The 21,747-nt window shown below is 37.9% G+C and overlaps 2 protein-coding genes across 2 annotated transcripts in view; both read left to right on the plus strand.

Annotated features, from left to right (window-relative positions):
• Nucleotides 1–1,200, plus strand: part of btbd8 (BTB domain containing 8) — a 47,975-nt gene extending 46,775 nt beyond the window's left edge. The window contains exon 19 of the mRNA XM_052130744.1: nucleotides 197–1,200. Coding sequence (XP_051986704.1) covers nucleotides 197–732 — 536 coding nt within the window. The 3' untranslated portion in view covers nucleotides 733–1,200. The remainder of the gene's footprint in view (nucleotides 1–196) is intronic.
• Nucleotides 1,201–10,742: 9,542 nt separating this feature from the next.
• Nucleotides 10,743–14,086, plus strand: LOC127646444 (coiled-coil domain-containing protein 18-like). The gene is made up of 2 exons (XM_052130107.1): nucleotides 10,743–11,188; nucleotides 13,091–14,086. The coding sequence occupies exons 1-2, from the start codon at nucleotides 11,005–11,007 to the stop codon at nucleotides 13,306–13,308; spliced, it is 402 nt and encodes a 133-aa protein (XP_051986067.1). The 5' UTR covers nucleotides 10,743–11,004; the 3' UTR covers nucleotides 13,309–14,086.
• The last annotated feature ends 7,661 nt before the right edge of the window (nucleotides 14,087–21,747 follow it).

Raw genomic sequence — 21,747 nt, forward strand, 5'->3', positions numbered from 1 at the left:
TTTAATGAAATTTCAAGCATTAAGGTCTTAACTGTATCATGGAGGACATAGTTGCACTAGGGGTGAATCTGTACATCGTGTGGAGCTAGAAACTACGCATGTCTTAAAAAAAATAAAAAAAATACCTGTGTTTAAAAAAAAGCCCACTTAGGGTTTAAACACTTGGTCATTGTCCAGTATTGTCAATTATTTTTAGGGGACATTGATGGTTGTGACACATTGGATCAAACCTGTACAAATGACAGACGGCCGTCTAAAGCCCTATCCCCCATTTTTGAGATGGACGTGGGAGAAGCCCTTGAGCTAAGCTTGGACACGGACCGGAGCAATGACCAAAAGCAGGAGAAGTCACACTGGAATGTCAAAGATCTAGAGACAGAGGGAGTTAAAGAGGAAGTGGAGAGAGATGACAGTAAGTTTGCAGAAAGAGACTGGGGCCTGCTTCGACAGCTACTGTCTGACCAAGAGTCAAATTTGGGCATCATAAACTCTGTTCCAGAGGATTTAAACCTTGCACAGTACCTGATAAAGCAAACACTGTCCCTGTCTCGAGACTGCTTGAATGAACAAGATTACCTTTATCATGAGAAGGACACATTTAAGCGCTGGGCCGAGCTTATTTCTCCCCTGGAGGACTCCACTACCAGCATCACTGTGACTAGCTTCTCCCCCGAGGATGCTGCTTCTCCACAGGGGGAGTGGACCATTGTGGAACTGGAAACACATCACTGACAGAGGCAGTAATGTAGGTTCTCCTGGTCTGGATTACAGCCACCTTTTTGGTTGGTCTCTGGATTACTGCATCCCTTCCTCCTTTCTTTGCTTATTTGTTTTTGGGAAAAAAGACCATTCATTTGCAGCTTAACCTTTGTTGGCTTATGTAGAAGTAATTTTGTACTATTCATAATGGACAACATGAAGGACTAACCTCAGTGCAGTTGTTTTGCATGTGGGTAATTTTCGAAGTTATTGTTTAATTGATTGTAGCTTGAATCTTTGTAGGATACCAAAAATGCATTTTTCTTGTTGCTCTTTGTCTTTGAATGATGAAACTTAAAAAATGTTTTGAACAAAGTGTAAAGAGTATGTACATGTTTCTGGTTTACATTCATTGTTGTATTTAAAACAATAAAACCTGTGTTGTTTGAATTTTGTTGTCTTCCTCACAAGGTCATTTAAAAATGTAAATAAATATTTGTATTCATACCTTATCACTTGAAAATAATTTTGATTTAATTTTGATTTGGTTTAAAGGTGCACTCGGTATTTGTTTTCTCATTAAAAAGTTTTATTTAAAAATAAATGAATAATTTTTAAACCTGTATAGAGTCATGACCACTGATGTGAGATAAAGAGTTAAGCCATATCAGTAACCTTATAAAAGCTCTATACTGGCGAGCAATGGGAGGGAGAGTGCCCTGGACTTGGTGTTGATCCACGATGGAGGATGGTATGTTTTGTTATGTTAACTCTATACACTGCTGGAAAGTTTCACTTTATTTAGTTGACCAGATACTGGAAGCTTGCTTCTTAAACAACCAGGTAACACTTGTGAAAAATCCCCATGCAACAACTGCTTTATGCAGCACAATGAGCTAGTAGCTAACAGCTAGTGTTATTGTTTTGGTCAGTTTGTGTCGTGTTTAAGGTGATGTCACAGCGGTAGAGGTGCCGGTGCCTATGACAATCAGCCTATAATCACCTTGTGCCACCTCACCTTGAGGTGGCACTAAACTGCAGTGAAAATGCAAGCTCAGAAATGTTAAGCGAGTAGAGTAGAGGCTAGTCAAACTAACGTGCAGTGGAAAAGTGCCATAAGTAACTGCCCTGTTATTGGACACTTTCATTCATGGATTTAATCCTGGCTTACTTTGCTTAATAAATTTCAACAAGGGCATGTGAAACGTCTCTGTTTCTGTATGAGACTGCATATGGGAGTGCCTTCTTACACAACCTAGTCGAAACCTCTCTACAATAACGGCAATATTCTAATATTGGCTTTGGTGTTTGAGCCCCGCCTGTTTTGGCGCAAAACTGTCAGCTATAAAAACAGGAGCACAAACACCTTTTACTCTTTCTGACTGAGAACAAGGAGTGGATCGCTTGTGCCTCATGAACTCTTATTCTTGTAGTGTGGCTAGCATTCTCAATGTCTCGTTCCTTACGTCTCAGGGAACCGAGGCTATGTATGTAACTGAGATGTTCCTTTACAACTCAGTACACTCAACATTGCGTAGTAATGCATATGTGGAACAGATTCCCATCACGCCACACTACACTACATAACGGCAACCGACATGAATATACCGCAGTGACTGATCCTCGTGTTGGTCAGGATGGGAGCAGTCATAACGAATATATGAACTGTAGGCATATAAACTTTGATAGGACACTGTATTTTAAAGATAATTTTGTAAAAATCCAAATAACTTCTGCATTTACAGATCTTTATTGTAAAGGGTTTAAACAATGTTTTCCATTCTTGTTCAATGAACCATAATTAATGAACATGCACACGTAGAACAGTCGTTAAGACACTAACAGCTTACTTGTAGGCCTGTTGTAAGGCAGGTCCTTGCCAGACATCACCAGAAACCACGTCGCCTATGGGCACAAAACCACCTTCGCTGGACCAGACAGGACTGGCAAAAAGTGCTCTTCACTGACAAATCGCGGTTTTGTCTCACCAGGGGTGAAGGTCGGACTCGTATTTATCGTTGAAGGAATGAGCATTACACCGAGGCCTGTACTCTTGAGCGGGATCGATTTGGAGGTGGAGGGTCCGTCATGGTCTGGGGCAGTGTGTCACAGCATCATCGGACTGAGCTTGTTGACATAGCAGGCAATCTCAGTGATGTGCATTACAGGGAAGACATCCTCCTCCCTCATGTGGTACCCTTCCCGCAGGCTCATCCTGACATGACCCTCCAGCATGACAATGCCACCAGTCGTACTGCTCGTTCTGTGCATGATTTCCTGCAAGACAGGAATGTCAGGGATCTGACATGTCCAGCGAAGAGCACAGATCTCAATCCCATTGAGCATGTCTAGAACTGGTTGGATAGGAGGGTGAGGGCTAGGGACATTCCCCCAGAAATGTCCAGGATCTTGCAAGTGCCTTGGTGGAAGAGTGGGGTAACGTATGACAAATCTGGTGAAATTCCATTTCTGTTAGTAACATGTCTATGAAACATGTTCAGTTTATATCTTAGTTGTTGAATATTTATGTTCATACACATTTTTAGACATGTTAAGTTTACTGAAAATAAAAGCAGTTCAAAGTGAGAAGACGTTTCTTTTTTTTGCTGAGCATGAATTAACTCCTCACGAACCCGGGAAGAGAGTTTATTTATTATAAAAAGTGCTATCTATATATATATATATATATATATATATATATATATATATACACTCACCTAAAGGATTATTAGGAACACCATACTAATACTGTGTTTGACCCCCTTTCAGCCTTCAGAACTGCCTTAATTCTACGTGGCATTGATTCAACAAGGTGCTGAAAGCATTCTTTAGAAATGTTGGCCCATATTGATAGGATAGCATCTTGCAGTTGATGGAGATTTGTGGGATGCACATCCAGGGCACGAAGCTCCCGTTCCACCACATCCCAAAGATGCTCTATTGGGTTGAGATCTGGTGACCGTGGGGGCCATTTTAGTACAGTGAACTCATTGTCATGTTCAAGAAACCAATTTGAAATGATTCGAGCTTTGTGACATGGTGCATTATCCTGCTGGAAGTAGCCATCAGAGGATGGGTACATGGTGGCCATAAAGGGATGGACATGGTCAGAAACAATGCTCAGGTAGGGCGTGGCATTTAAACGATGCCCAATTGGTACTAAGGGGCCTAACGTGTGCCAAGAAAACATCCCCCACAGCATTACACCACCACCACCAGCCTGCACAGTGGTAACAAGGTATGATGGATCCATGTTCTCATTATGTTTACGCCAAATTCTGACTCTACCATCTGAATGTCTCAACAGAAATCGAGACTCATCAGACTAAGCAACATATTTCCAGTCTTCAACTGTCCAATTTTGGTGAGCTCTTGCAAATTGTAGCCTCTTTTTCCTATTTGTAGTGGAGATGAGTGGTACCCGGTGGGGTCTTCTGCTGTTGTAGCCCATCCGCCTCAAGGTTGTGCATGTTGTGGCTTCACAAATGCTTTGCTGCATACCTCGGTTGTAACGAGTGGTTATTTCAGGCAAAGTTGCTCTTCTATCAGCTTGAATCAGTCGGCCCATTCTCCTCTGACCTCTAGCATCAACAAGGCATTTTCGCCCACAGGACTGTCACATACTGGATGTTTTTCCCTTTTCACACCATTCTTTGTAAACCCTAGAAATGGTTGTGCGTGAAAATCCCAGTAACTGAGCAGATTGTGAAATACTCAGATGTATATCAGATATATATGTGTGTGTGTATATATATATATATATATATATATATATATGTATGTGTGTGTGTGTGTGTGTGTGTGTGCGTATATATGTATGTATATATTAGGTATAAACATACCTGATCAAGAGCAGATTTTGCGAATAGGATAGTTTCTGGATTGCCAACTTTGGTTTCCTACTGTGTAGTTGGAGTGAGATTTTCATGATATGGTCAGGGTCAAATACATGGGCAAGATGTTCAAATGTTTTTGGTTTGTTTGTTTGTGCTCACTTTTTTTGTGCCATTTAACCTGGCATTCACAGCTATGGCACAACCAGGGTTTTCCTGGGTCCAAAAATGGCATTCAGTGGTGGCTGAGTTACACTGTCAACCACAAGCTCAGAGTTGGTTGGTTAAGTGATTTCATGTTTATATTGGATATCTGTAATATTTTGAATTTGAAAGTTTTTTTTCTCAAAATGCTATGGGAATTTAGGAGGCATCTGTTGCCATTTTCTTTACTAACAGCTCCTCTGTTTTCCTCTTCTTAAAAGTTTTTATTTTTTTAGTTGAACTTTTAGTTCAGTGAGCTGTAAGTGTGGGAATCTGTGCAGGTGCTTGACTTCACTTGAAAGTAGGTACAGTGCAGTGTGACCTGTGTAACCTGAAATCTGCACAAGTTGACAATGAAACATCAAACTGATTATGCCAGTACACCGCTAATTGCTCATGTCAGCATGTCAAGGAGAATGAGACAAATATCATACCAACTGTGTTAATGGACTTTTGTCTGAATGTGAATGGATTTACTTGTCTTAACCCAGACAATGCTAAAAACTTGATACGGTTTAAGGTCTTAGCCTTCTCTGCCGCCACCTAGTGGAATCTTTTACTTGTGCGGTTAAAATGAAAGAAAATGTTTGAGAAAAATGCTCTGATTACACACTAGGACGGGACACATTGACATGCTCATATATGTTAAGTTGAAAATAGTTTTGAAGACTATTTCCATTCCATTCAGCCATACTCTGTCTAGAGGTTTGCCATTTGTGTGTGTGTGTGTGTGGCAAGCTGATTCACCTTTTTATGCTTCCAGCATTACGTGTTGAAATTGCATTTTCTTCTTATAATATTTTAATTTGAGAGCTCTGCAATACATTTTCTAATTACAGAGCTCTCTATTTGCATTTTTACTTAAAGAATGGAATTGCAGAGCTCTACAATTGAAGGTTTTCTAGTAAAAACTCCAATAAAAGAGATCTACAATTGATTGTACTAGTAAGAATGATAACTACAGAGTTCTCTAATGACATTTTTGAATAATGCAATTGCAGAGCTCTACAATTGAATTGCAGAGCTGTGCGAATACATTCTTACTAGTAAGAATTGCATGGCAAGCCGGTTTAGCTTTTAATGCACCCAGTGTTACTCCTTGTACAGAGCTCTATAAAATATTTTTTACTAGAAATAATTACAATTAAAGAGCTCTGCAATTACATTTTACTAGTAAGAATTCCATTTACAGAGCTCTGCAAATAAACATATCTAAACTGTAATTGTAGAGCACTGCAATTACAATTCTTACTAATAAGAATTCAGTTTTAGGGCTCTCTAATTGGAATTCTTACTAGTAAAATGTAATTAAAGTGCTAAAAATAAATGGGAGTCAATGGAAATATGTGACAAGTATTCAATTGTAGAGCTCTGAAATGAGAATTTTTACTAGTACACATGCAATTGTAGAGCTCTCTAATTGGAATTCTTACTAGTAAAAATTAAGTTAGAGAGTTCTGTTATTTAAATTATTCCTAGTAAAAATGTAATTAGTGCTTTTTATTTGGAATTCTTAATAGTACAAATTCAATTATAGAATTCTGTAATTGGAATTCTTACTAGTAAAAATGCAATTATGACCAGTAATACTTGGGAACATTAATAGATAATTTGGCCTTCCATATTAGTGGGCTTCTCCATAGTGTCTCTGCCCTGGACTGAAAGGCACTGTGCACTGTGTTGGAGCTTGTTGCTTTGATGATTCAGACCGCAAGGTACCACTGAAAATCACATTTTTTAAAAATAAGTCACCTCTTTGAGACGATTGTGTATAGTTATCACTGAATTTCGAATTAAGTCAAAAGTCAAATTATCGATCACTGTTTTCTGTCACACTCATGCGCTTCCATCCCTTGTAAAGACTGAAATGGAGTGTCATGCACATCACTTCTTTTGAGATGGTGGCTTGGATGATTTAGTGAGTTTGTTTGTGTTTTTGCATGTGAGTTGCTACAGTACATCCCTTAGGCCTGTTAAAATAAAAACGCTTTTATATGATGCAGCAAGAAAAACAGAGACTCCGTATTCTTCCTTCACATAACTTAACCTGCTTAAACAGATTTTACACACACTATGGCACACCCCTGTATCCATCCGTCCGTCCGTCCGTCCTATATAGGGTCATGTGCAGCTATAAACAGCTACCCCAATATTTATATTTTTGTAACATGTTTTCCTTATATTTTTTTATTGCAAAGATTGGGACTTCGAATTTTTGTTCACAGAGGAGTTGAGATTTGTGATAAAATTTTATTAACAGTTATACCACCTCCCTAATTTCACTGTGACCAAAACCAATTGTAAATGCAACCACGAGCAGCTGAAGAGTGTGACAGGCTACATATACAGATAAGGTCTCCCCTGTCATAAACTCCTACCTCTGTATGACTGTAGCACCCACTAGCCTGTTCAGCTAGAATAATTTGTCTTTTTAGTTGAAATTAAAGTTTTGGGGTCCACCTTGTCTTCCTGTCAGAAGAATTCAGCAACTATCTGAAGCAGTTGAAGATGGTGAGGGTCTGTGTGACCACAGGTCACAGGCTTTGCATGCTGTAGTTTTAATTTGAGGGTGAAAACGCTCTACTTTGTATTATAGATAATTTTCTAAGACAATATCAAGTGGATTTTCTAAAAAAAAGTACTCATTTATTCAATTCCTTTACAATATGAACGCATTCACTCTTTGTTTAAGTATGTTATGCTGAAAACGGCTCTGTTAATGTTTTCACATTCAAAATTATGAATGACATATGAATCACGTACTGTACGTGACATATTTCTAACTCAAAACAGCATATTTCGGCAAATGGTGAATAGTTTGCACCATTGGAATTACTGTTGTTCTGTACAACATTTAAATCATAAAATAGTGGGCAAATATTGCATGTTTAGTTAGATACTGACATCTTACATGACACTAACACTCTTAACCTGAACTGCTGATACTGATGCGTGCATGCTGCGTGGTGCTGGAATAATCCACAAGGTTACCACTCAGCTTCTTAAATTTTAGTCCCGCCTTCATCGATTTGATTGGCAATCTCAAATGACATGGTCATATCTCATTATTGGGGGGGACTTGTCCACCTCAATGTATATTGTGGTTAAGGCTCTGCTTGAAAGAGGGATAATGTTCTCTCTGAAAATAAGTTAATATCCGTGAGTAGAACAGCCCATAAAGCACTGAAGTTCACTCAGAGAAGCTCATGCTTTGATGTTGACAATGATCATCAGTTACTGATTGTGTGAGGTGCAGTGGAATAAGAGGCTGTCATATATTGGACACATGTCAGGACTAGAGTCATAAATGTGTATGTAAAACTACAAGCTGAATATGTTTGCATGTGCAGCGTGTGTGTGTGTGTGTGTGTGTGTGTGTGTGTGTGTGTGTGTGTGTGTGTGTGTGTGTGTGCGTGTGGATAAAGTCCCTGAATGATGCAGAGGTCAGTAAAATGTTTTGTCCTTAGCCTGGTTTTGAATCAAATGGCTGTATGCCCTGCATGTCCAATTTTAGCTAGATGTGGATAGAACAAAATGATCAAAGTTCTATAAAGGCAGCTTTTCATTTTAAAAGCAAGCACAAGCCTGAAACACTGGGTCTAAAGTAGTTTTTTTCTTTCTTTAAAAAGTAAATCTTGTCTGTGTTAGTATAATACTCCCAGTGTTCAGTTGAGGAGTCGGTTGTGGATTCAGAGTGAAACTACATAAATGGAATTATTTAGTTTGTTAACTCTCTCAACTTATTTCTTAGGCTACATCTACATACATTTGAAAACAGCGTTTTCGTTTCAAAATGCTCTCCATCCACAATAACGTTTTCAAGCGTTTTCCAAAAGTTGCTTGTCCACACTGAAACGTATGAAAATGCTTTAATCGTGTCACTGTGCATGTGGAAAATTCCCATTGCATGTACAGTCTGAAACACAATTGTCCTCATGTTTCGTCGCCGGACACTAATTCTGAGTAAACTTCCCTTCACCTTTGAAGGAATGCAATGTGAAGGTTGTACAGTACAAAGTGACATTTATTTTTTTTAACAACGCTATCAAAGTGAGTATCAGGCACAACAGCGCCGCTAGAACACAGGCTGCCATCTTGATAGTTTTTTTGGAACAGATCACATGACTAAAAATGTGTCATAATTTTCCAAATCAACCATTTTCACAGTCCACACTACAACGTGAAAATGGCATTTTCAAATTTATCCACTTTGGAGTGCCTTTTCAAAAAGCTCAGTTTTCGCAAACAAACACGCCATCTCAGTGTGGACGGAAGGCCAAAACGGAGAGAAAAAGATGCATTTTCAAACGAAAACGTATTAGTGTGGACTAGGCCTTCGTAGCTAATGAACAACTATAATAATATAATCACCCTCTAAATTCCTTTATTTGTGAGCAATTGTTATCACCTTTCTTTTAATAGCGTCCATAAGCAGTCTGTGGATCCAGATTGCCTACTGGTTGTAGGTGAATTAATTTGTCTCTTTTACAGAATATGTGCAAATATTTAAAATCAATATTTCATGTTTGTAACATACAACCAAATTGTTAAAGATGAAAATATAGTGAATTTTTTAAACAAATTATATCACACAGGAGCAATGCAAAACTGGTCTGGTGTTGGAATCAGGGCTGGACTGGTAATCTGGCATACCGGCATTTTCCCGGTGGGCCAACGCACTTTGGGGCCGATCAGGGGTGCACTGGGCATCGGGAGAACCGAGCGAGCCAGTGGGTCGGCCGCAAAACTGGCAGAATGTGCTGCGATAGCCTACAATGAGCCACAACGTTAAGCTGCATTCACACTGCCAGCAGCGACAAAACGACCTCATCTCATTCATTTTCAATAAGAGCTGGTGAATTCCGGCAACACGAGTGAGGGCGGCTGTTGACGACCAGATGTGGGTGTGTCCAGCGATGCGACAAAGTTGAGAAATGTTTAACTTTATGCAAATGAAGAGCAACTTTTGCGCACGTGATCCTAATATTTTAATAATAATAATATTAATTGTAAAGAAACAGTGCTGTTTATACTCTCCATAAACACCACTAACGACCTAACCACCAGCCACTGGAGACATGCAGTGACAAAATAGCTGGCAGTGTGAAGAATGGACCACAAAACTGCGCCGCTATATGCAGAAAAGGACAGCACCCCAGTTTATATGTAAAATCCTGTCCCAGTTTTTCTTCCCAGTCCAGCCCTGGTTGGAATTTCAAAAATAGAAGTTACTGATATTTTGGTTTGTTGCTGTGCATGTTGTAAACATGCTGTGAAATCACAAAAGTGGTCATGACTCATCACAAGACTAAGCTGTCCTCAGTGAAAGATCAAATAGGAAAGACAAAGCTCTTGAGAGAGCTAGGGCCTCCTGAATAAATTGCATATGGTTAAAACTATTTATTTGTGTTTTTATTGTATGCTGCTGTGCTCTTCACTCAGGAAAATAAGAGAGAATCTTAAAGAGTTTGGGGTGTTTGCAACAGAGGTTTTAAAATAAGTCCCTGTAGCTCTTGAGAGTGTGTGTTCAGATCCTCATAACTCATGTAGGAGACACACCTACACTGTGGATCTAAATGTTCTTCTGTCCTCATTAAATAATGATGTCCTTTCTTGAGCACTTATCCTTAAGAGATATAAATACAGAAAGAGGGCCTAATTTTGTTTTTGGAGATCCACTCTGTGAATGTCTATCAGCACATTCCTAGCACATGGAGTGGAAAGCACCTTTAGAAATGCAGTGCAAAAAAGGGTTTCACGTCAATCATCAATTCATCCTAAGTTTCAGTTGTTGTTTATAATTACAAATAATGGTAATAGTATTGAAAGTATTACCCAAAGTGAAGAGCTGTATCGTCCATAAATGTGTATAAAAGGCTACGTTGCTGGAGGCTTTGTGTGAATCAGGCTGATCTCATGACAGGCACAACTCTCTATTCACTCTTTGTTTGTTTGTCTGCAAGCCTAATATGTTCTGGATACCAAGTATAAAAGAAGACCACCTTCTCCTTGTTATCGAGGAGACAACTTACAAGTTACAGGACTGCCAGGAGAGACATTAAGGACTAAAAGATTAACTAAAAGACAGGGGAAATAGGCAAGCATAAGAGAAAACAAAATGGAAAACTATTGCAGGAAACAGAATGTCAAGGCTGTGTTGGGTTGAACATCATAGAGTTGCCTCAAACTGACAAACTGGTATAAAACTAGTGTTCTAAAGTATTTTACTACGTGCCATTGTACGTTGGACTGGCCACTAACAAAGAACATGAGTGAGTGTAAAAAAAAAGAGTTGAGTGAGAGAGGAAGAGAACTGTTGCTCATCCGTAGGGCCAGTGGAGCCAATGCCTCTCAGCTGGTGCAGATGGAGAAGATGCTAGAAGAAACCAAAGGGCTAATGGAGAAGAAAACAGAGACAGAATCAGAAAGCAAACCCTGTGAGGACACCATGGGTCTGTATATAAACTATTTATAAATGTTATGTCTGTGAATGTGAGACTGCATTAACAAGTCACTGAAACTTGCGTGTGTACAAATGGAATATAGTTCTAAACTACACCAGACAATGTCTTTAAAAAAACATAGTGTTTTTTTTCTTCCCTTTTTTTTTTTTTTATAAAGTTATAGCTATATTTTTTCTTTTGATGTTGGGGTTGAAATTTGAACTGTGCATAATTTTAAAAGATTCACCCATGTAGGCCACAAATTATTTTTTATTTGTATTACTGTACTGTACTGCATAATGAGAAACAAATGAGAATAATCAATTAGAATGACAAATTAGAATTTTATAATTCGTTTCCTCATTTGATTTTATAGTAGGGTACAGTCAGTGGGGCAAAAGGCACACCTTAAGAAAATTGTGCTTTTTGTTTTATGGTCATAAAATGTATCAAGATTTTTTTTATTGAATATTGATGGAGCAACAAATTGTGTGAAAAGAAATAATAATGAAAGGTTGTTTTGATTAAAATTAATACATTTGAATAAAAGACCCCCCTTTTTAGTTATTTTGATAAACAGAGGGACAATAGTTACATGTACAGGGCAAAATCTTACCTTAGGTAGACACTTTTGAGACAGCATGATTTTTAAAATTGTATTTTATTATTAACAAATTAAGATTATACTTCAAAATAACCACTTCAGAAAAGGGTTAACAATGTGTGTTTATACACCAAATACTTTCCTTTTAGTAATTGGACAGTTACTAAAAAACTATAATCATCTTGAAAATCATTAATAAGAATTTTGCCTAAAAAGTACAATGTGATCATTTCAGGTATTCTCATTTGCTACATTTACCAACCTGGTCTCATAGTGAAAACGTGACTATATATCATTTTTTGCAAAACTTGTTATATATGTCTCCAGTTCCCTGCCGTTCCTAGGTAAAATGAACCCTAGAGGTGCTACAACAATGTGTTTTTTTTTTTTTTTTTTTCTCACTTTCACTCAAATCATGACTTCAATGGCTGATTATAACTTTATAAACATGTATTTTTCTCTCTATTACTCAGACCCTGCCATGTTATGATACTGAGACACTTTTACTCTAAAGCATCAAAAAATGATACATTTTAACGTTTGTATTACAGACCCTACATATGTACACTTATTCCAGTATGATTAGCTTGCAAGTGGTGCACCTCTAGAGCGTTGGACTTTGGACTCGGAGGACCGTTGGAAACCAGACAAGAACTCAAGCTGACACGTGACACGACAGAGACATAGAAGCGACACAAATTGAAGTGGATGCTTCACAAAATATGCTTTTCATTTCGTTTCTGCATTTTAAAACACTAAGGTTAGGTGGGAGTTAAGGGTAAAGATGTCTGTTTTGTTAAACTCTCATTTGTCTTTTCGGACAATTTTGGTTAAGTTTACGGTAAGTTTTAGGTTAGAAGGTTTTAATAAAACTTACCTTCCTATCTAAAATTCACCTTAAAAATCTCGAATGATTACAACCTCATTTTGCTCGGTTTTGGCAACCCCTGCTGGACATTTCACTTGAAAAGTGCAGCCAAACTTGTAATGAATCACGTAATTTCAGTTTTGCAACAATGTTGCAATACTCACGTAAATGTCATGAGACCAGGCTGACGTGTGCAACATTTTAAAAATGATTAAATATTACATCAAATTATCTCAAACTTTACACATTGTTTGCAATGATATCATGGATCAGGAATATTTTACAGTGTAGTGACTAACAGGTGTTAAGGAAAGTGCGTTTAATGTTTTAGTAGTGTAATATCTGCAGTGGACCCCCTTTATCCCGGGGGGCACTTAGCCCCGTTGTACACAACAAATGTATATGCAGTCTGATTGGGTCTTCTAATTTGTCGTCTCAGTCTCTGATCTGGAGGAGAAGGTCCAACGCAGCAAGCGAGACCGTAGAAACTCCCTCCACCGGACACAGCTGCTGGAGAGTCAGATGAAGACAGTTCGTGGCGAGCTTGTCGGCACCCTCGATCACCTGCAGGAACTGCGTAACATATTGCAGCGTTCGCAGCAGAATGCAAAGGAGCGGGAAGCAACCATGCAAAAACTTAAAGCAGGGCTCAGGTGAGACTCTACCTGTCCGCCTTCAGTTTATAGGTCACCATATGCATTCCTCTCATAATGAAGAATTTGCCCCACTATTCATCTGAAATGTTTTCTTGGCCACCGTATCCAAAATGGCATAATTGTTTAGACCGGCCCCACATGTTCCTTGTGTGACAAATGCTGCCCTACGTTGTAAAATCTTTGTTAAATGATAATGGAATGCCACAACCATTTTAAAGGGTGTGTGTTTACCCTCCAAATATGGAAACAGTTCTATGTCCTTCTGCTATTTTGGTTGTTGAATGCTCTGTGTATGGTATATCCTGTTTAACAGAAAAGCAGCCTTTATTTATAATTTATAACTTGTTTGGTGTATATAGACATCAACTTAATACCCTGTTAGTTGTGATATAAATTTGAATCCCCTGTCATAAATTACACTTTTTATTTTACCAAATTGTGTGTGGCAACTTCAGACAGGCATTCTTGTTTTTGTTTATGACTTGGTTTGTGAGACCACAGACTGTGAACAATGTCATGTAGCTTTGAGATGTTTCATATGTACAAGGAAACAGGCAAACAAGTCCATTGTCTTTTGATATGGGCGTATTTATCTCTTCTGCTGCTTTTGAATTGTGTAAGGTTTATTCATGTGCATACCCTCAAATATTACATGCCCACACAGCCCTTGCAACATAAAGCCAATCAGCTTTGCTGTTTCAACATTAATAGTATTTCAGTAATGCAGGTGAACCTACTGTATGGGTTATATTCTTGTTCAATAAAAATATAGATATATCCTCCATGTTATTCTTTGTGAAAAGAAAACAGTGACTTATATTCATTTCATATGGGGATTTCCATGCTACTTGAAGGCGTTTTAGCTTTAAGATTCAATCCTAAATCTACTTTTTAGATCCTCTGCTTTGAAGTTCTCTCATATTTGGTGTCCTCATACCACACACAGTTGATGCCAAGATATATCACCACTGCCCTTTCCCCTCAATTCATACTCAGGACAAAGGATAAGCCAATTACTTTGTCACACATAGTTTAATGCATATTACAGGCAAAACGCTAAACAAAATAAAGTATGCTGCTAAACACATTGCAGAAGCATACATGCCCAGAAGCATACTGAAAATAAATGCACTTGGATGCAGATGGGTGCATTCTCTTCACTGTATTAACATACATTTTGTAACTGCTAGTCAATCTCTACTCTCCTGTACCATAAAGACAATAAAACCCATTAAACAATTTGTAAGAAGATAGATAAAGGTATGGTTTTAGTAGAAACTATTGGGTTATAAAGGCCTTGCATGGTAGGTCTTATAGTAGATGATGGTTTATAACACAATGTTCCCAGTCATGAAAGACATGAAAGATACACAAAAAGCATGGTTGAAGATGACATTCACTCTTATGCATGCACACAACACTAATATAATATTTTATTGATTATTATGTCTTCTGACACAGCCCTATGAAGAATTAATATTATTAATAAAGTAAGCAGGAGATTTAGAAATTCTTTAAAAGTGTTCTGATCTTTTTATTGCTAACTCACACCAAATGTTGTGATTTGTTTTTTTAGTTAAATTGTTTGGATATAACTTAGTAGCACAAAGTCTATTTTCAACTTTGGAAACCAATGAAATGCCCCTGACTTCTCATATTATTCAGGGATCACTTGACATGTCACAACATTATATAAGGCTTAAAGATTGCTTCACTACTGCTGAGTAGTCAAGTTTACAATACCTAGTTAGAGGCTGTGTTGCTTTTGTCTCTGATGTGTGTGTACATTTTTCAGTCTTTTATAAAGATTTACACATTTAATTGAAATTAATGAGGAGGATAAATCTTAGTGAAGAAAATGTATATGTTTAGTAAATGGCAAATTAACTACATTTTCTTTTCTAAACTACATTCAGCAATGTTAAGTGTTTTTAAATCTTATCTAATACATTTGTTTAAATTCAACTTATAATTACTAATTTGTTTGATTACCTTACAAAGAAATAGAGAAACTAAAGCTTGTTCAGGGTTAATCTACAGTACACTGAGAAGATTGGACCGGTGAAATTAAGATAATTCTAGATTTTATCAATAATCTTCAGGGCTACCTAAACTGAATCTTAAGTACTTCATAAAATTTATTATTCCTATTTTAGAGTTTTCCATCGGGCATGTTATTACAAACCTCTCAGTATCAACTTATCTTTTCAATATCAACTTAGCTGATAAACATCAACACATGCAGAACTCTGGATGACCTTAGCGAATCTTACTAAATATATATTTTATAAAAGCTCAGATGCTTTACTTAATCCATGTATCCAAACCAAACTCTCTAATTACAATAGAAAACCTCTTGAGCCACAGCTCAGAGTGGATTGTAAGAATATTGGGGTCTGTATCTGGGTTATTGTCAGAAAAAAAAAAAAAATAATAATAATAATAATATATATATATATATATATATATATATATATATATATATATATATATATATATATATATATATATATATATATATACATTTTTTACTTGAAAAGGTTACTTGTGAAATTAAAATAAATATAAATAATTTTCCCACTTCAGGCCCAAATTACCAGGGCTGTAACCAACATAAACATCGGGGGACCACAATACTATAATCAGATTTGTAATTAACAAATATGGGTTTGCAATTGTTATATACACTATTTCCACAATCCTTTAGAGCTACAATAATTTAACACTGTCACAATAAGTATGGAATTTGTCTACTCATAATTTGAATAGATGATTTAATCCCTCAGTTATTGTGTACCTTGTAAAGAAATCTGATTATAATGGAAGTTTAAATAATAATAATATTCATAAACTTTTCCCCCCAAAACATGTGCCAACCCTGTTTCATTCAAGATCTTTTTGGCTTAAATGTCACAAAGTCGTCTAATATTTTGTGTAATAGAGCAAACAATACTGATTTAGACTATAAGATAACCTTACCTTTGTTCGAACTATATGAATAGAAATTATGATGTCACTCCCTTTAATATGATGTCAGAAGGATCAAAAGATTATTTTTAAATTGGAAATATCACAGCATAATGGGGCTGCACAAAAAGTTATTGGATCAAAGACTATTTCTACATTTTCTCAGAAAATTCATAAAGCATTTTAGAAAACAATACATAGTAAATCTAGCAAATAAATCTGTTTTCAGTATGCTGTTAATTGTATCAGTAGCAAGTCATTGGTACACAAATAGCACTGTTAGAATGGAAAGTTCTAGAATAGAACTTCCTCTCACTGCCTGAATTTTTCTCACTCTGACCATTTTATTCTGAGTAGTCTTATTCTTTCCTCTTCTCTGTCAGATAAAATATTGTATCATATTGTATCATAATTCACATGAGGCACAGCGGGGCCTCAAAGTTGAGCCAGGGATGGATTATGACCCCGGCACCAATTATCTTCAAGGGCCCCCCTCCAAAAGATGTTGAGCTTAGTGGGGGTGGGGGGGGGGTTTCGTTTTCATTGTTGATGGATTTTCGAGCAGGGGGATCACCAAACTGGTTCGCACAACCTTCTCAAGCAAGGCTTCGATCCAGCGCCGCCACCTGCCATCGCCAAGCCACCGTTGAGGTCACGCACGCCCAAACGGAAGCAGCCATAACGGCGCATGCCCCGCGCCGGTGAGAGAAACACCCCTGTGTAGCAAAAGCTCTCCTGACGGGCACTACCCTTTGAAGCGGAAAGCAGAGCCCGCAACCTATGGTGAGCATCGCATCATATCATACAGTGAGCAAAGCAAATTATCCTCTGTCCCTTTACGTGGATACGTGGCGAGCACTAACAGATATTTCATAATGGGTGCAAAAAAGTATAGAACATAATTATACAATCCTATTTGCACACCGGGCACCCAGTTTCAACGGCGTTCTGTCTTCCACGGTTTTGTCTGAAGACACACCAGTGTTAAGGTCAGTTCACACCGCACCGACAGACACCGACCAACGCTGACAATAAGTACAGAGGTACTATAAAACAGAAGACAATAAAACAGAGGTACTAATTATTGGACCAAAAAACTTTAAAAATAAGCCACTACAATATAACTTGACTCTCGATGGATGTACTGTTACATCATCTTCAACAGTGAAGAACTTAGTTGTTATATTTGATACCAATCTGTTCTTTGAAAATCAAATTACCAATGTTTGTAGAACAGCATTCTTCCACCTAAGAAATATTGCTAAATTACAGCACATGCTCTCTGTTGCTGATGCCGAAAAACTAATTCATGCATTCATGACCTCAAGACTAGATTATTGTAATGCTTACTGGGAGGATGTCCAGCAAGATCAATAAATACAATTCAATTGGTTCAAAATGCAGCAGCCAGAGTGCTAACAAGAACCAAGAAATATGATCATATTAGCCCCATTTTATCATCGTTATATTGGCTACCTGTTAAATTCCGTAATTATTTTTAAATTCTGTTAACTACGTACAAAGCTTTGAATGGTCTAGCTCCGCAGTACTTAAGTGACCTTCTACCATGCTACATTCCATCAAGTTCATGATGATCACAAAATTCTGGCCTGTTAATAGTTCCTAGAATATCAAAATCCACAAAAGGAGGTAGATCCTTATCATATTTGGCTCCTAAACTATGGAATGGTCTCCCTAACACTGTTCGAGATGCAGACACACTCTCTCAGTTTAAGTCTAGGTTAAAGACTCATCTATTTAGCCAGGCATACACCTAATTTATCCTCCAACCCACAATTAGGCTGCTTTAGTTAAGTCTGCCAGAACCGGAAACCAGAAACATTGATCATGATTTATAACTCTGCAATAAATTGAATGGCATCTATGCTTATATAATTTTATTTGTTTCCCTGTCTCAACCTCGGGACTCCTATCCTGAGGTCACCAGAACCGGCTGGATCCAGCACAATTCCTGCATCGTGTAGGACTCCACTGCTACGTGTCGCTGAATGATGATGACTAAATGCAGCCGGTGCCAGCCAAACATCACTTCAGTCTGTTATGATGGACTGCAGAGGATGAACTGATGCCAACTCCAACCATAAGACATGGGATACTTCATATGCCGTTGTCTGAACCTTGGATTTAGGATGGACCACACTGAACCTCACCGAAATTACTCTGCCTGCATCACCTCTGTCTATTGATGGACTACGATCTTAAAATGAAATGCATAGACTAACAATTGCCAACAGAATCTTTCATCAGCCAATTAACAAGGACAATTGCATCTATGTGAACTTCTGCAGTTAATCCAGGATGGACTTCAAAGACATTAGTCATTATTAATCTTACAGTTCAAACAAAATCGATGTTTAAACACTGACCCTGATCTTCTGTAAAGCTGCTTTGAAATGATGTGTGTTGTGAAATGCGCTATACAAATAAAATTGACTTGACTTGACAATCACCAACAATGGTTATGTTCACACTGCACCAACAGACACCAACAGACTTCTTTACGGAGAGTCAGAGTGGTTAAAAAATGGATGATCCTTTTACCACAATCCAAATTTTACTTATGTCTTTACATGTCGTTCTTTGCCTGAAAAGAAGACGAATGAAACAAAAGAGGTTGTGGGTGAGCCTTAGTTGTTGCGACGTGAGAGACATGGCGCTTACCTAAATTTATGCAGAGAACTGCAAACAAATGATGCCCAGAGCTTCCAAAATTTTGCTCTGTTTGGCCCTGTAAAGGGATTAATGGGAAGGAGGAGGCGAGAACCGGCTTGACAATATAAATAATAGTTTAATATATAACTCAACCAAAAACACAAATATAAACACACAGGTCTCGGACAGCTGCCCGTAAATCTCTCCCTCTGTCGCACTGCAGATTCCGGTCGGCCTTTATCACTCTCTGAGGCTTGATTAGCCAAATTGGGGGCCGGGTGTGCGGAATCACGACCCGGCCCCGCCCTCCGCCCTGCCACAGCCCCCAATCAGTTTCAAGAACTACTTTTAACAAATTTTAGAGATGCCTAATGATTTCACTTCATTTCCTGGCAACATATTTTATCCCTTGAAATGTAAATTTTACCATCTCACAGTATTTGTTACGGTAATTAAACAAGATAATTAAGCTATTTAAGTGGAAATTATAAATATTTATATTTCTAACAGCTATGTTGTACCTATTGAATTGTTTTAGGGGAATCTGTTCATAACTTGCATTTCTTGTTTCGAATTGGATGCTCAACTTTAACTAAGCTTATTCCTGAAACATGTAGCGCCATCTGCCATGTTCTCCAAGAAAGACATCTTAAGGTAGATGATGTGACGTGACAAGATCCTTGTTAGGTCATATGTTGTGAACAGTAGTTTTACTCAAATGTAAGTTATAAACTTTTAACATTTGCAAATGTTAAATGTTGATCTCGCTTCTTACTTCATACAACAGAATACTAAAAATGGCATACGGTTAAGTGAATGATCACGATTGATACCAAAACGGAACAAAATAAACAAATTAATTTTAATAACACATCGATACATAATTATCTTTTCTCAAATAATAAGTATGCACATGGTTACGGAGCTGTCAGGTCCATTGGTGCTAAACAAGGTCAAAGCTTTCAGCACTATCTAGTTTAATAATAGTGTTTGTAGTGCTAATCTATGCACAGAGATTAATGATGCATGCAATATAAATGCATGTTATGTGATTACACGCATGTCATCATAAGGACTTCATAAGAAAGAAATGTCTGCTGTACACTTGGCGAGAAATGGCACCATAGTTCCAAATGCTGTGACCAAATGCTTCATTCCTTTGTGCTATTAACACAATTTTACAGTTCATATGTGTTTGGGAATTTAACAAGTAATTTCTCATCTAGAAATCTGGCATTTTTATTTTTACAACAGCTATTTAACACGCCTGTTGCTAGCACCTAGCTCACACGCTTTAATTTACATTGAGTTTTCAGGGACACGTCCCTCATCGTCATGGCAAAGGTTTGTGGTCATGTTATATTACATCAGAGTTTGTTGGAAAATTATACCACACTGCTCATTCCATGACCCGACAACCACCGATTGAAACAGACACCAACAATACCCGACACACGCCGACAGGGTTAACACACTGATCCGACAAAACCCGACAGACATGTCTGTCGGTATACTGTGAACTGGCCTTTAGGAGCCAAAATACACAATCTCCTTGTGAAAAGTGAGAAAGAGATTGAGCCAAATTACCAAGCCCAAAAAGGGTTTTACAGCTGTTATTTTCTTGCCCCAAAGAAAGATGGTGGGCTTCAGTCGATCCTGGATTTGAGACATTTATATTGCACACTCACAAAGCGGCCATTCAAAGTTATTACTCAGAAATCAGGATCTTATCTTATGTACGCCCACACGATTGGTTTGCGTTGATAGATCTGAAGTATGCATACATTCATATCCAATTTGTATGACATTACAGAATGTTTTTGAAATTTGCGTTTGAGGGAACAGCGTATCAATTCAAAGTCCTGCCCTTCGGACTGTCTTTGGCTCCTCGTGTAACGGGTATTAATTATAATTTGTGTTTTAATTTTAAATTCACACAAAATCCAACATTTTTCTGTTATATATGTATGTAAGAAAAGAAAATAATTTATTTTTTTATATATATATATTTTTATGAGTTTTGTGTTCGTCGCAGTTGTGACGTCATTGTCGCGTTGCGCGTGCTCTCGCTTCAGTCCGCGGGAGGTCTGAGCGGAGCGAGGAGAAGGCTGATTAAACACACTACATTGAATGCAACAAATAATTACTGCATTTTTCAACTCATGCAGATAAAAAAAGACCTATGGACCAGCCATCTGACTCTAGTCTTTATTCATCACAACACAACACAACGCAGAAGAATAGCCGAGTCGTAATAGCAGAGACACGCGAGTCCGAACCGGCTACATTGGTGCCGTGACCCGGATACCCAGAAGGATCGATGTCAGATTGACCGCCGGATGTTGCTGGGTACCGCATAGTTTGTTCTATGGACTGGGTTGAATCCTTCTTTTCCGGTCTAATCTGCTGGAGAGAGAGGTACAAGTACTGAGTATTATAATACAGCAAAAAAAAAATATATAAATAAATAAAAAAAGAGAACTACTGTCATTGTTGTAATTTTTTTTTTGTGACAATGTCATATACTTATGTTGTGGAAGATATGCAAGATGAAGCATACATTGGTGAGGGAGAGGGCAGTTCTTTAGGGATATGGCTCACACTCCTGGAGCCACAGGTATCGCTGACTCTCCAGTGTTTTGCTCCACACACATACAAATTGATAGACAGGTTCCCAAGTCAGAAACAACTTCCGCTGAATTAAGCAACCTCATTACACAGTTAGCCCATGAAATAGGACAGTCTATTTCAGCACAGTTAAAGAAGGGAAGTGAGAATGAGGGGAGAATGACTAGCAGCC

Source organism: Xyrauchen texanus, chromosome 7 (genome assembly GCF_025860055.1).
Source record: "Xyrauchen texanus isolate HMW12.3.18 chromosome 7, RBS_HiC_50CHRs, whole genome shotgun sequence".
NCBI classification, from domain to species: domain Eukaryota; kingdom Metazoa; phylum Chordata; class Actinopteri; order Cypriniformes; family Catostomidae; genus Xyrauchen; species Xyrauchen texanus.